A 13440-nucleotide genomic window follows, 5' to 3' on the forward strand; every position below is an offset into this window, starting at 1 on the left:
ATGTAATCATTATAACCATAATTAAAATATTCCTTAAATCAGTGGAAGAAGATTCATAACTGGGGATCAATAAAAATTCTGATTGAATTAATAAAAAGGCTTTATTGGTGACTGTAAATAATAAATTCGGTGAGAGGCGATTAAGTACAATAAAAATGTGCTCAAAACAAAAAATATAAAAGTAGTGCTATATTTAGTAAAATACAATTCTATTGTATATAGAAATAATAGTAATATCAATTTGCCAATTACATAATTTTAATTAGAAATTGAATGCCAATTTAAATAATTGATATTGTCACTGGAATAATTTCAATTATCACATTGTACATTATCAAATAACAGTAATATTATGCTCATTGTACCTTCTGACAATAGACAAAGGAACGCACAAAATTGTGCAGAATATTACAGATGCATTCCTAAGTCTATCATCATACAACATAATGCATGTGCATAATATGACATGAATGTCATGAATAAGCTTAAATTTAGTGACAACTTCGAGTTGTCCAGGCCATTGGTCTCCTAATGTCTTACAAAAGTCAGCTTGTGACACAAGTCTTTAAATTATGCGGCACCAAGTGACCATTATGACCTTCTTAAAGCACCATTTTTTATCTGAATAGTACCAATTTTAATTCAATATAAAATACAATGTGTTTGTGTATACTTAGTTAATTATATGTAACTTCAATTGATATTTTGTAAATCACCACAAGTTACGTTATTCTGGCCAAATATTTTAATGATATCGAATTTCGGTTTAAAGAAACTTTATTATCTAAGAAATTACAGAAATTTAGTATACGTTAAACTTCCGTGAGACATATTCAAATAATTAATTACTCTACACAACAACTACAGCAGCAGACTGCTCTGCGCCCCCCTCCCCCGTCCTATCAGCGCGCGCGCAGCGGGCGGAGCGGCGAGCGGCGCGTTCAGTTTGCGGAGTCTAGCCGTCGCGTGAACTCCTATACGCCTGAAGAGGGGCCTCCGAATTGGCCCGAAACATGTCGCAGCAATAGCGATATAATAACGTGAGTACAACCGTATTTCAATTAATTAAATTTAGTATAATTTATATGAAATTGATATAATAATGTGGCAGTATTTTTATGATTCCAGAAGGGTGATAACCGCGAACGATAAAGTGGTGCCTTTTATTTTAAACAGGTACCCCACTTATAAAGAGCTATCAGTGCAAGTAGCTGTTAAAACAATTATTTTACTGGTGTCCTAAGAAATATATTATACTAAAGATAAAACCTACAAATTATATTAGAATAACTTAATCTATTATTACGTCAATTTACATTGTCATTGTCACCACATAAATCAAACTTTGTACTGAAGTAAGGTAAATTATTATTTCATTGCATTGTTATGGAAGTGTTCAATTTACACCATAAATAATTATTTAATTGATAGTTTTTCACTCATATAAATATGTAGTTTTTTTGTGTTTCTGTTTCCTCTTTGGACTACCGAAGTACTCATTATAATCAAGTTATTATAATGTATAAAGAACATATAAAAAGTGACATACTTTGGCAGTTGCATATGAGGCACTGAACTTAATTTATTGTTATTCTAATGGTGATAGGAAGATCCTAAGAAGGAAGCAGTCAAGTATACGTAATAAAATACATATATGCTATTACATTACTATCCTTTAGGTACCACAATAGGTAAAACACCCATTGCCACAATGTTTTGCTACGCAAATTGAAACAGTACAGGATTTACAATATCATAAATAATATCAACTAAGAAATATTAATTCATGTAAAATATCACATACCTAAAGCTAAATTAACACAAATTATCAAAAAATATGCTTAATATTGATTAGATAATTACGGATTAGGCTGGTTTCCAGTGAAAGTTTATAACTTCTAAATAAAATTCACAGAAATTCTGGCAAGGTTTGTTATCTAAATGAACAACATAATTATTATTATGAATTTTTTAAGAGAAAAGTCGCCTTATATAGGTAATTTAGGCTTACAAACATTTTGTAACCTGCAATAATGATTGCATTATCAAAAACCCCTAGCCTCTTATTTTATCGTACCAACTATTGTCTGTCGTTCACACCAATCACATTTTAGTTCAAATGAGTATAAACAAATATATAAAAATTAAATGCTGAATAATACTGTAAAACAAATTCGTGTGATTTGTTATATTATCACTGGTCGTAAGCTGCCAATCACAAAACATTTAAAAGGATAAAAGGACGAATTACAAGGCATCTCATCAGTCTCTTTCTCAACCACTCATTAAGACACTCACACACATCCATATTCATACCAAATCGCAGACTCCTTAGAGTTTTCCGGTTTCTCGTTGCGACTCGGTCTTCTGTCATGTCTCGGCTCCTCCTTTTCTAGATTATTCTCAGGTATCTGTTCGTTCATGGACCGTTGGAGGTCGCTCGACCTGTCCATGCTTTGACACGCGTTGTCCCCGATGACTGTGGATATTCGGTTGTATACCAGGTAAGTGGGGTTTTCTTTCAGGGGCGTGCTTTGCGGTCTGGTGTTGAGGGTTACCTCAGGGTTGTCGTCCGCCACGTACACCGTGCGCCGCGACCCGGCTGTCCCGAATACTGGAGATGGCGTTGATACTGAAACATACATGGGATGTTATAGAAAGAAACATTTTAAACAGTGTATTTGGGGGGGTTAATACAGTGCTCTTATGCGCTTGAAAGCGATATTGTTAGACCGAAATCATAAAATACTATAGATATAAGGCAAGAGATAAGCAATGATATGCTTATGCTTTATGCATAAAAAAGGGTCAAGAAAGACATATATGAATATAGATTCACCAACAAATGCAACGACAGAACAAAAATATGACTACTATACAATATTTTAGTGGTAAGACATTTTAGACAAATATCAAGTTACCTGCTGGCAATCCTGTGTCCCCTTCAATTCCCTGATAGCTGTTCCTGTGAGACGGCGGCACAGCTTTATGTGGCCGCCTCCTCAACGAAGCTCGAATCAGAGCGTCGTCCCCTCCGCCGCTATGTATCGATGTCGTCGACAACCTCCTCACAAAATTCCCCTCACTTAACCTAGTGGAGTCCAAACTGGGTATAGACCCAGATGTATCAAAGTCTGGCTTCTTTAGAAATTTATCGTCAAATCTCCTGCCGAAGGAAAAATCTGCGCTGTTTCTTGGCGATTCTCCACTAGGATTAGATGAGCCTTGATCTTGTTCTGAGCTTTTTGACATCTTCTCCATATCTTGGCTTCCTGGATCTGATTCGCCCGATTCTGAACCGGCCAGTGTCAACTGAGACTTGGAGCGGCTGGCGTCTTCGATTCGCTTTGTATTTCTGGAGGGAACTTTATTGATCAAATCTGTACCAGCTTTTCTCACTCTTTTAACAAATGACGCCCCAAAACCTCGTCGTTTCGTTGTGCAGTTATCGAGTTTTTTATAATGCTCCATTATTTTCTCTTCTAATTTCTCTTTCTGCCGGCACAAGGCATTCACTTTGTCAGCAAACATTTTTTCTTCTTCATGATAATGTTGCTTGTCTTTCAAAGAATGTGCTAAAAGTTCGTGATATTGTGTAAGGAGCTGTGATACATGATCCATTAAGGATCGTCGATCAGCGTCCAAGCTCTTATTCATTTGGACGAGCATTTCACAATGCTGATTAGTTTTGTTTATCTCTAACTCCATACTTGTAATCACTTCAACTTTTGTGTTTATTTCTCCTGACATCTCAGTATTTCTTAGTTTTAGTTGTGTCACTTCACTTCTAAGACTTCTGTATTCTTCTTGCATATTTCTATATTCATTCTTTAGCCTGTCACTAGCTGTAAATAGATTTCTGAAATCGTCTTTCAATTTAGAATGTTCTGCTCTTAGATTGACTAAGTTTCTAGATTCTATCTTTAAGTTTTCTTTTTCCATGTCATACTCAGCAACTTTCTTTTCGCAGTTCGCCAATTTTTCTTTCAATTCCCTATTCTCAATCTTAAGATCTCTCAATGAGACTTTGACTGGCTCTCTTTCACTGAGCAGCATCTCGTATTCTGTATTCAATTGCTCATGAAGAGTTTGTAAAGCTACTTGGTCTCTCAACAAATTATCTTGTTTATCTTTAAGCACTTCTAGTTGCTTTAATATCTCTTCTTTTTCAGCAGCCAGCTGGCTATTCGCCAGTTGTAATGTCATTTGCTGTGAAATTAGGGAACCATTTTGTGAGTTGAGTGTTGCTATATTTACTTGTAATTTGGCATTAGCGGCTTGACAGCTTTCGAGAGAAGCTTGCATCACTGCAAGGTCTGCAGTCAACTGTTCTATTTGAGGATTAATAACATCCTCTTCAGGTTCCTTCTTTTCTGTCACAATGCAGTCGCATGGAACTAACTTTGTAAGATTTATTTTTGCCGCTATGTCTGATATCATTGCTTCATGATCTGAATTTGTCATTATTTTTTCCAACATGTACTCCACATTTACATCCTTAGATATAATTTCAGAAACGTGAATGCCTAGTTTTTCAATACAATTTCTGACTTTATCGAAGTTTACTTTTTCTGTTATCAAGTCTTTTTGTAAAGTCTGGATAGTCTCACTGTCTACTTTCTTCTGTGACTTCAATTCTTGTGTTTTCTGTTCCAGATCTTGTAGCTTATGCAACATGGTTTGACTGACTTCAACTTCGCGAGTTAACCTTTCAATTTCTTTCTTCTTTAATTCTATCTCTGTAGTAAGCTTGTCTAGTGAAACATCTTTTTCCTCAACTGCCTCTCTTAGTTTGCCAACTTCTCTCTGTAGATTATGTGCTTCTTTTTCACTGTATGTCAGCCTTGTTTTAAGTTCCTCCGTCTGTATTATTAGCCCAGTAACTTTGTCTGCTTCTGGTTTTAGCATATTTAATTCTTTTGTTTTCGCATCCAAAGTTTTCTCTAAATCATCAGCTCTCCTCTGAATTGAATCACAAAGCATTTGAATGCGTTGTTTGTCCTTTGTCAAAGATTCCAAGTGCTTTTCAAAATCTTGAAGTTTATTTTTCTCAGATTCACGATCTATTGACTGTCGATCTATAAGGGACTTTTGGCAGTCTAATGAATCTTGCAACTTTCGGTTTTCTTCCAATGCATTTTTGAAAACGTCTTCAAGTTCCGAATTCTGTTGCATTACCCTATTGCAGTTTTCTTGTAATTGTTCACATTTCAGTGTTAACCTTTTCTTCTCTTTTTCTAGATCTAAAACTTTATCACTACTTTCTAGTAATGATTGCTCTCTCAGGCTATCAATTGTAGAGAGAAGTCTTTTATTTTCTAGTTCTAGTTTTAAAGCTCTCGCTTGTGCATTGCTTGTTAATTGCTCTGATAAACTATTTTCACCAGATTCTAAGGTACTTTCGCATTCGTTGTCTGTGTCTAAATTACTATTATTACTTTCACTCAGTACAGATTTCGTTATATATTGTAGATGATTATTTTCTTCTATCAATTCTTGGATCTTTTGTTGGTCAGCATCTCTTTCCTGAAAATAGTAATAGGTAAATAATAATAAATGTGACAATCACACTAATGACCAGATCCTGTTGCAGTAGAATGTACTTTCAGCAACCACAAAATACCATTAAAGTATAAGATGTTACATTGAATATGATCATGTGAGAAAAATAGACCATTATCCTTGATAAATTTCGGTTAACTGACTTCAAAAAACCAACAAAACTTCGCAAATGCTGTAAATGTAAAAATACTGATATTAAAAAATCGCTCTTGCATTCAAAACAAGCCTCATAAGATGTTTTCAGATGTTATTCTCACCAGAGCGATGTCATTGGCTTCTCTCTTCAACTTAATCATAGCGGCCTCCAACGTCAAACATTGCTCGGCCCGCTTCCTGGCCCTCTGTAGCTGTTCTTCTAAGGCATCCCTGGTTTCCATCAGCGCCTTGTTATCTTCTCGCAACTCTGCTACCCTGGTCTTGTAGTACTCAGCGTCGGCGAGGCGATCGCGGTACCTTTGGATGTCTTGTTCTAGCCTAAACGAAAATAAACATATAACAATGACTGGATTTTCGTACCTTAAGGGTGACCCTTGAGATTGAAGAGTAATAAGGTTTTTTATTCTTAAATTGCAATAAAATGATCCGTATTGCACGTCTTTTAGGTGTTACATATTTTCAGAAATAGGTAAGTTAATGCATTTCATGTAATACAAATATGTATTCGGCATATTTGGGCAAATGTGAGCAATTAATTAACCCTATAGCTAACGCTGAAATCGAGTCATTTGATATCATTAATAAAGCAAATTGCCAGTTTTGGATTTAACAGCTGAACTTGATAGCGCTGTACGACGATGCAATGTTTCTGGTAACACATTCAGTACCTTCTACAAATTACACATGCACATTTCATAGACTATTGACATCTTATCTAATAAAATCAAACAATCTTCATTAGTAAAGTACTTACCTATCACATCGCTCCGCCTTCTCCCTCAAAGCATCGACTTCATCCCTGTACCCCACAGCTTTCCTGGCTTCATTAAACCACTCCTGGCTGTCCGTCCGTAATTTCGCGAGAACTAGTTTTGTGTGCTCTAACTCTTCGCGGCATTCTGATAGTTGTTCCGATTTTTCTTCCCTGTAAAATTGTTTTATTTTTGTAATTTTTGTATTACCATCAAGGTGAAATATAAGATATGCGTCCGTGTTGGAGATTGGGACTAAATAAATACACATGACTCAAAGTATGAAACTACTAAAAATAAAGCTTGCAATAAAGCATTCTAAGAAAAGTCTACACAATTATGTAGGAAGATTTGGCCTCCTTTAAGGCTGTCCAGCTCTGCTGTTCACAGTTATCGGTAATGTGCAGCTTACGGTGCTCAGATTGAATGTAAAGAAAGTATCCAAAAAGTTAGAAAAAGCTCCGGAATTTCAGTCTCATGAAACCTAATCGAAATTTTGCATCATGAGAAGTTTCCAAAATCCAAGTGTAAATGTTACAAATTAGAAAACTTTACGGCGGCACATATCAATACTAACGTAACTCACATCCAATGGTTCCCTGTTATCAATTAATTTTCAGTCCACGACATATCTTTTTAAAGTATTTAAAGCTACTTACAATTCTTGTCTCTGCTTTCTCAACCGTGCCTTCCAATCCGCTAGCTCCACCGCCAAATGCTGGCTCTCCCCGTTACTCTGACTAACGTTTTGTGTAGATCTAGCTGTTCCATTCTTATTCTCATTCTCTGTTTCATACAACCCCTCGTTCAGCATCACTGTGGCCCAGTTTTGTAGATAATGGTCTCTTTCTTTGGCTAGTCTTCGCATGTGGTTGAACATAGCGGGTGACTGAAAGAGGTCTACTGCGTCTGGCGTCAATACAACTGTTTGCATATCAGTGACCTAGAAGAAAAAAAGTGTGATGGCAAATTTATTGTATTTATCCATACTAATATTATAAATGGGAAAGTGTGTGTGTCTGTTTGTTTGTCCGTCATTCACGGCAAAACGGAGCGACGAATTGACGTGATTTTTTAAGTGGAGGTAACTACTGAACTCAACTGATGGGATGGAAAGTGACATAGGCTATTTTTTGTCTCTTTCTAACGCGTGAGAAGCCGCGGGCAAAAGCTAGTATGTATATGTATTAATTCTTGCCGGACCACATTAACATTGGACTGTGGGAAAGCAATCAATTGAATTGGACATTGGAGGAAACCTAAAGAGATGCTCCATTTACCCCTAGACTAGCTGCTGTGGGCTGAGCCCGCATATACTTAAGGTTAACTGGGGTATCTGTATCTACCTGCATGAGTAACTGTTTAACTTGTATAGATGGGTAGCAACTTTATTTTATGGGCACGATAGCCAGGATCACGAGTAGGTACCTACTACACCTACTACGGTTGCAGAACACTATAGCGTGACTCACGACAATAATACATGTTAGTAGCCAGCATGTATTAAGACCATACGATAGGGGTCAATTCTCCATACAAACGCTCTCGACTATTTCCTCCCTGGTTTTTGAAGATAGAGCAACGATTTTTTCAACACACATTGTTATTATTTTTATCTGTGTCGGACCATTTTGTTTTTTTTTTTTGATATTCTGCTTTTTAAAGACTCTAGAGCCAATCAAAAATTTCCAAAAACGGCCTTTTTCATTGTGGCGCAAAAAAATGTGTGATACTCAAGATTGGTAACAATTAACCAAAAAAGCTAAACGGTTCGACATAGATTATTTCATTGTTATTCAGATTTTCAAATTTCATTCCGATTGATTAAGTTTTGAAGGAGGAAAGAGTCGAGAGCGGAACCTCGATTTTAAAGATTTTTTTGAAATATACACTTGTATATTTAACTAAAATTCCCAAGTTGAAAGGGGGGGCTCCTTTCCATTTTAGTATTTTCGGTACCGTATCCTCTTAATTTGTGCTATTACTGAATGGATGTCACATGCATATGGCTGGAATCCCCAAAACCTCAAGTTCCATTAAAATGTGTAAACAAGCTTTAATTTAGGAGCTTCTAAGTATGGTCTTAACGAGATACTATGATTCTTTCTAGGTATTTGTTTATATTTGAACAAAGCAGCCCAAGTGTTTAATACTTAAACTCTTTATACAAACATGGGTGCACCAACAAATATTCGTCCAAGCAAACATCGGCCGTTGCGCAACGCTACTCGCGAAAAGTGACACTTAAGTACAAATAAAATGATACATTTTTATTGAATAAATAAGCAAATAAAGTAAATAATAAGTACAAACAAAAATCCACAGCACAGGCTTCGTCAAATATAGTATCTATGTCATGTCAAGTAGGTTATTAACATATATATATATATATATATAAAAAGGAACACAACATACACCTAAATCTAAAATAACCCTCCCTGGATCGTACCTGGCTCAAACGTCCCCATTATACCCGCCGCATTTCCCCGCTGAACTGCAATGGAGACCTGTTGGACCAGATACGACCCAGAACGAGGATCGCAGCCCCTCTCCCGCAAACGACGCCCTAATTCCCTGAAAAAGGAGCGAGCCTCTGAACCCCAAGGCCCTGCTGTCTCAATTGCCACCGGCACAAAGTCATAAGCGGTTTCCAACGCGGAGTACTTTGTGTGCTTAGACTTTGCCGCGGACTCCGCCGCTGAGCCAGCACAACTTGTAGTCTGCCTCAAATGGGATGCAGCGTAAGTGCTGACACAAGTTGCATCCCACACGAGACAGCGCCCCCTTCGCCACGGCACCAAGGTCAGTCCGTCTGGCCGTTTGCCGTCTGTGCGACTCAACCCCGGTGGCTCCAAGACGCAAGGCACATTGGCAGAGACCAACGCGCGACGCACGATCTCGTTAATTGAGTGATGCCTCGGGAACCGCCCAGCACACCTTTGGCAACTAAGGCCGTGGTGCCCATCTTCCTCAACCATCACTCCACAGCGGCAACGGTGAGCCTCACACACCCTTGCCCCCAGCCTAAGAGCCGCTGAAATTCGTAACGAATCATTATCTAACAGCGTACCAAGCTGAGGCGAAGGCAAGGCATGTAACCACGCCCCAGATTCAGCCCGTTCGAGGGCTTTAAGGCGCGCCAGATCAACGCCCGATGCACCACTCACCAGCGAATCATATACCCGCTTGCTCAATATGTCATCCCACTGTTTTTGGATAACAGGGTTGTCAGGCCGCTTACCGCAGGGGATTGTGTCCGACCACTGTGCAAGTGCATCAGAAACGTACGAGACTGGAAAATTGCCGCCATATTCAGGGTAAATGCGAGCGACAAGATCCGCAGCCCCGTGAGCTGATGCAAGAAATGCAACTAGTCCCAACCCCTCAACCGCGCGTATCCCTAGACCCCCATATCTTATGGGAAGAGCAGCCTGAACCCACTGGGTGTTGCTCAGTTCCACGTTCAACACCATCTCCAAAGTCACCCTGAGCTCACGATCGATTTCCTTAGCCTCGTTAACAAATTTCCACGTTGGGGATGTTCTGAGGATGTAAGTCATCCGAGGCGTGGCAAAACAGTACAAATTGAAGTCTTTATGTCAAGGTTGATTATGATTTATGAAGGACAGCCTAACTCTGTACTCTTGAGAATTTTCGGAATAATTTCATGGTATATTCTTAGCACTTTACAATTTTTTCATAAAATGAAGACTTGTGGTTTCCTTTTACATTGTACATTTCCTGTGATATTTTTTTTTGTCCGTCCATCCATTGGTTTTTCCATATGCCATAGCAATATTATTCAGAGACTGATCCCCAAACTTAAAAAAAACGCACCCATCTGTCTAGTGTCTACCAAGGTAGGAAGTTATTGGTCAGTATTTTGCACCTTATATTTGATAAATATTGAGATTACCAGTTTTGGTTAACCATAGTCAAAAGTAAGTTTTATTCAAATTTAAATGAAGCAGATTGACTCTTAATATCAGGATTTCCATAAAAATCCCACATAACATATCACATATCATACAAATTTGCTATCTCATTGCTTAAATTAGTGCCCATTAAGTACCTTCCAGTACTTTATTTTGTCATTGCAACATTAAGTATGCCAATATTATGCTATGTTATCAAAATCACATACCTGTTTGATACATTCCACAATGTTGTGTTGCAGTTCCACATCCAATTCTTTAATCCTGGTGATGAATGTCTCCTTATTGGGACACTGAACAGCAGCCCCCAGCAACAGCAATATCAGCAATTTCATATTCTCCAACCCTTCCCTGGATTCCGGCGTTTTCCCCAAACAGATACATTCTGGTACTACCAGGAGTGTCATCCCAAGTTCTTCTTCATACAACCCCTTTACATTTTTGATAATAGCATCAAAGTTCTTCACTCTGCCTAATATTAATGCCTGGTCTTCTAAACCGGCTAGTTTTGTGATATGGAAGGAAGGCTCGGGGTCTATCAGGAGGTAAACTTGCTGAAGGAGCTCTCCACTGAAGAGAGCTGAGTACTCTTTTATGCATTCTGGACTTGGGAGACATGATTTTAACTGAAAAGGACAAGGTAGTAATTATGATAGCATCCTTATAACTAAAACTCTTTGTTTTTGTAACTAAATGTGATTTTTAACTAACTCATTTTATACACTAGAATAAGTCTTTTGATATAATTTAAGGTACTAACTTTGAAAATGAGTGCTTCATTTCGCCGTTAAACGTAAGTTTGGCGAAAAAACTAGAAACTGTATAACTGTAATCTTTGTTTTTAATAAATTAAATTAGTATTTTTTTTTTCTAGCCTATAATTGTGTTGTGTCCCACTGCTGGGCAAAGGCCTCCCCTTTCTTCCGCCACTCATCCCGATTTGCCGCCTGCTCCGGCCAGTCGCCGCAAAATGCGTCGAGGTCATCCTGCCATCTTTTCTTTGGCCTACCTCTGCCTCGGCTAATCTGTGGTGTCCAGTCGGTAGCCAATTTGGCCCACCGATCTGGATGCATTCGGCAGACATGTCCTGCCCAATCCCACTTGAGCCTTGCAGACTTAACACCCACATCTACAATACCAGTTTTGGAGCGCAGTTTCGTGTTCCTAACCCGATCGGTTCTGCGGACTCCGAGTATGCTATTAAATTAATTAATTAAATTAACATAACATAGCCTTTATTTCCATGACTGAACAACACTTAAACAATCTTAAAAAATTATTTTCAAACAATTCAAGAAGGATTACAGTGATCTGATAACCAGAATTGTTTAGCAAATGTTATAAAAAGGTCCTTTCAATGCATATCTGTGGAAGTTTTTAGGAAAATATACAAAACATATGTACGACCCTTGCTTGAGTATGCATTCCAAGTTTGGAATCCATACTTTGTCAAAGACATTGACCTTTTAGAGAGTGTGCAACGAAGAGCCACCAAGATGCCTTTCCAGCTGAGACGCCTACCTTACGAGCAAAGGCTAAGTATACTGAAGCTGCCCACGCTTAAGGACAGGAGAGCGAGAGGAGACCTTATCGAATGTTTCAAGATTGTTACCCACTGTTACAACCTCCCCGACATTCACAAAGTAGTCGCTATGAGAAGTACCAGCCGCGAGACCCGAGGTCACAGCCTAAAACTGATTCGCACTCCTACTACTACTAAAGCTGCATATCATTCCCTATCCAATCGTGTTGTAGCGGCTTGGAACAGTTTACCGGATAGTGTTGTTACTGCTCCCTCAGTGAATGTGTTTAAAAACAGACTAGACAAGTGGCTTTTAAATAATAAGATAGTGACATGACTTTGCTAACTATAAATCATGAGACACTGTGTGACATAGGCTCATCAGCTGAATAGCTGCTCGCCTATAATTGAATAATAATAATAAATCTTATTGCAGTTTTTCTAGTAATAGTCAATCTGCCAATGATTTAAAACAGTAGGTAGTTAAGTTAGTAATGTATCTAGTTGTTGGATTTAAAATTCTTAACTTGTGATAAAATGTAGTTTACTTTAACATCAAGTAAAAATACATAACTTGTGAAATAAATTTGGTATCCTTGAATTGATATCTCAAGAGTATAAATTTGACCTAATTACATGTTTATGAATTATTATCAAATTATCACATGCCAATATGACCATAAATTACATATAAAAAGTTCTTGTATTATTACCAGTCTTGTTATGATAAGACACCATGTTCATGGTCATAAATTGAACATTATAAACATATAAAATGAAATATGAGAAAACTTTACTGAATCAACACAATTCAAATTAATCCTAACTGAAAAAGTCGAAAAATGGGCAATAATATCTATTACGAAATACCTCTGTTCACTGAAGTATAACGATTAGCAGAATGAAACAATTTTTGTGTCCCTATACTTACAAAGACATTAAATTACCATTACTACAACATAAGTAAAAACGCGAGTTCGATCAGGCGGAACGGCTGTGTGATTTTGTCTCACGGCTCATTATAACACTCAAAGAAACAAAACCAAAGGTATCACTTACCCAAGAAACAAGGGGGCCGCTCAAGAATTCTTCGATCTCAGTAGCAGAAGCGGCCATTCTCGCCAAGCGTTATGATGAACGGAGCCGACTCCTTTGAAAGTGTCCCAAGCGCATGGCATCAAAATATTCCTCACAATTCACACGAGCCAGAAATTTGCTCAACATCTGCTAAGGAATACAAAGAAACGACCGAGAGTACCTACACCGCAAGCAAACAAATTTACGCGAGTACGTCTTGTCTCGTTTCATTGAGTTGACTGACACTTCATGCCAACCATAATTTGTTGCCAGTGCAAATTAGCTTCAAGCACATATTGTAGAGATTTATGTATAAATCGAGTTCACTAACTAGGAAGTATATCTGATTGATATGAACCATCCTATAAAGAGAAAATAATTATTTCAAACTCTATTAATGAGTTATCATTGAAACATTCGCGGATATAGCAACAAT

The 13440-nt window shown here is 37.8% G+C and overlaps 1 protein-coding gene across 1 annotated transcript; it reads right to left on the reverse strand.

Annotated features, from left to right (window-relative positions):
* Nucleotides 1-1073: 1073 nt before the first annotated feature.
* On the reverse strand, nt 1074-13437 carry LOC125229707 (protein Daple). The gene is made up of 7 exons (XM_048134617.1): nt 12987-13437; nt 10615-11031; nt 7130-7413; nt 6473-6643; nt 5820-6036; nt 2922-5526; nt 1074-2632 (listed from the first exon to the last, which is right to left on the reverse strand). The coding sequence occupies exons 1-7, from the start codon at nt 13041-13043 to the stop codon at nt 2295-2297; spliced, it is 4089 nt and encodes a 1362-aa protein (XP_047990574.1). The 5' UTR covers nt 13044-13437; the 3' UTR covers nt 1074-2294.
* Nucleotides 13438-13440: the final 3 nt, after the last annotated feature.

The sequence above is a fragment of the Leguminivora glycinivorella genome, chromosome 9 (genome assembly GCF_023078275.1).
Source record: "Leguminivora glycinivorella isolate SPB_JAAS2020 chromosome 9, LegGlyc_1.1, whole genome shotgun sequence".
Classification (NCBI taxonomy): Eukaryota; Metazoa; Arthropoda; class Insecta; order Lepidoptera; family Tortricidae; genus Leguminivora; species Leguminivora glycinivorella.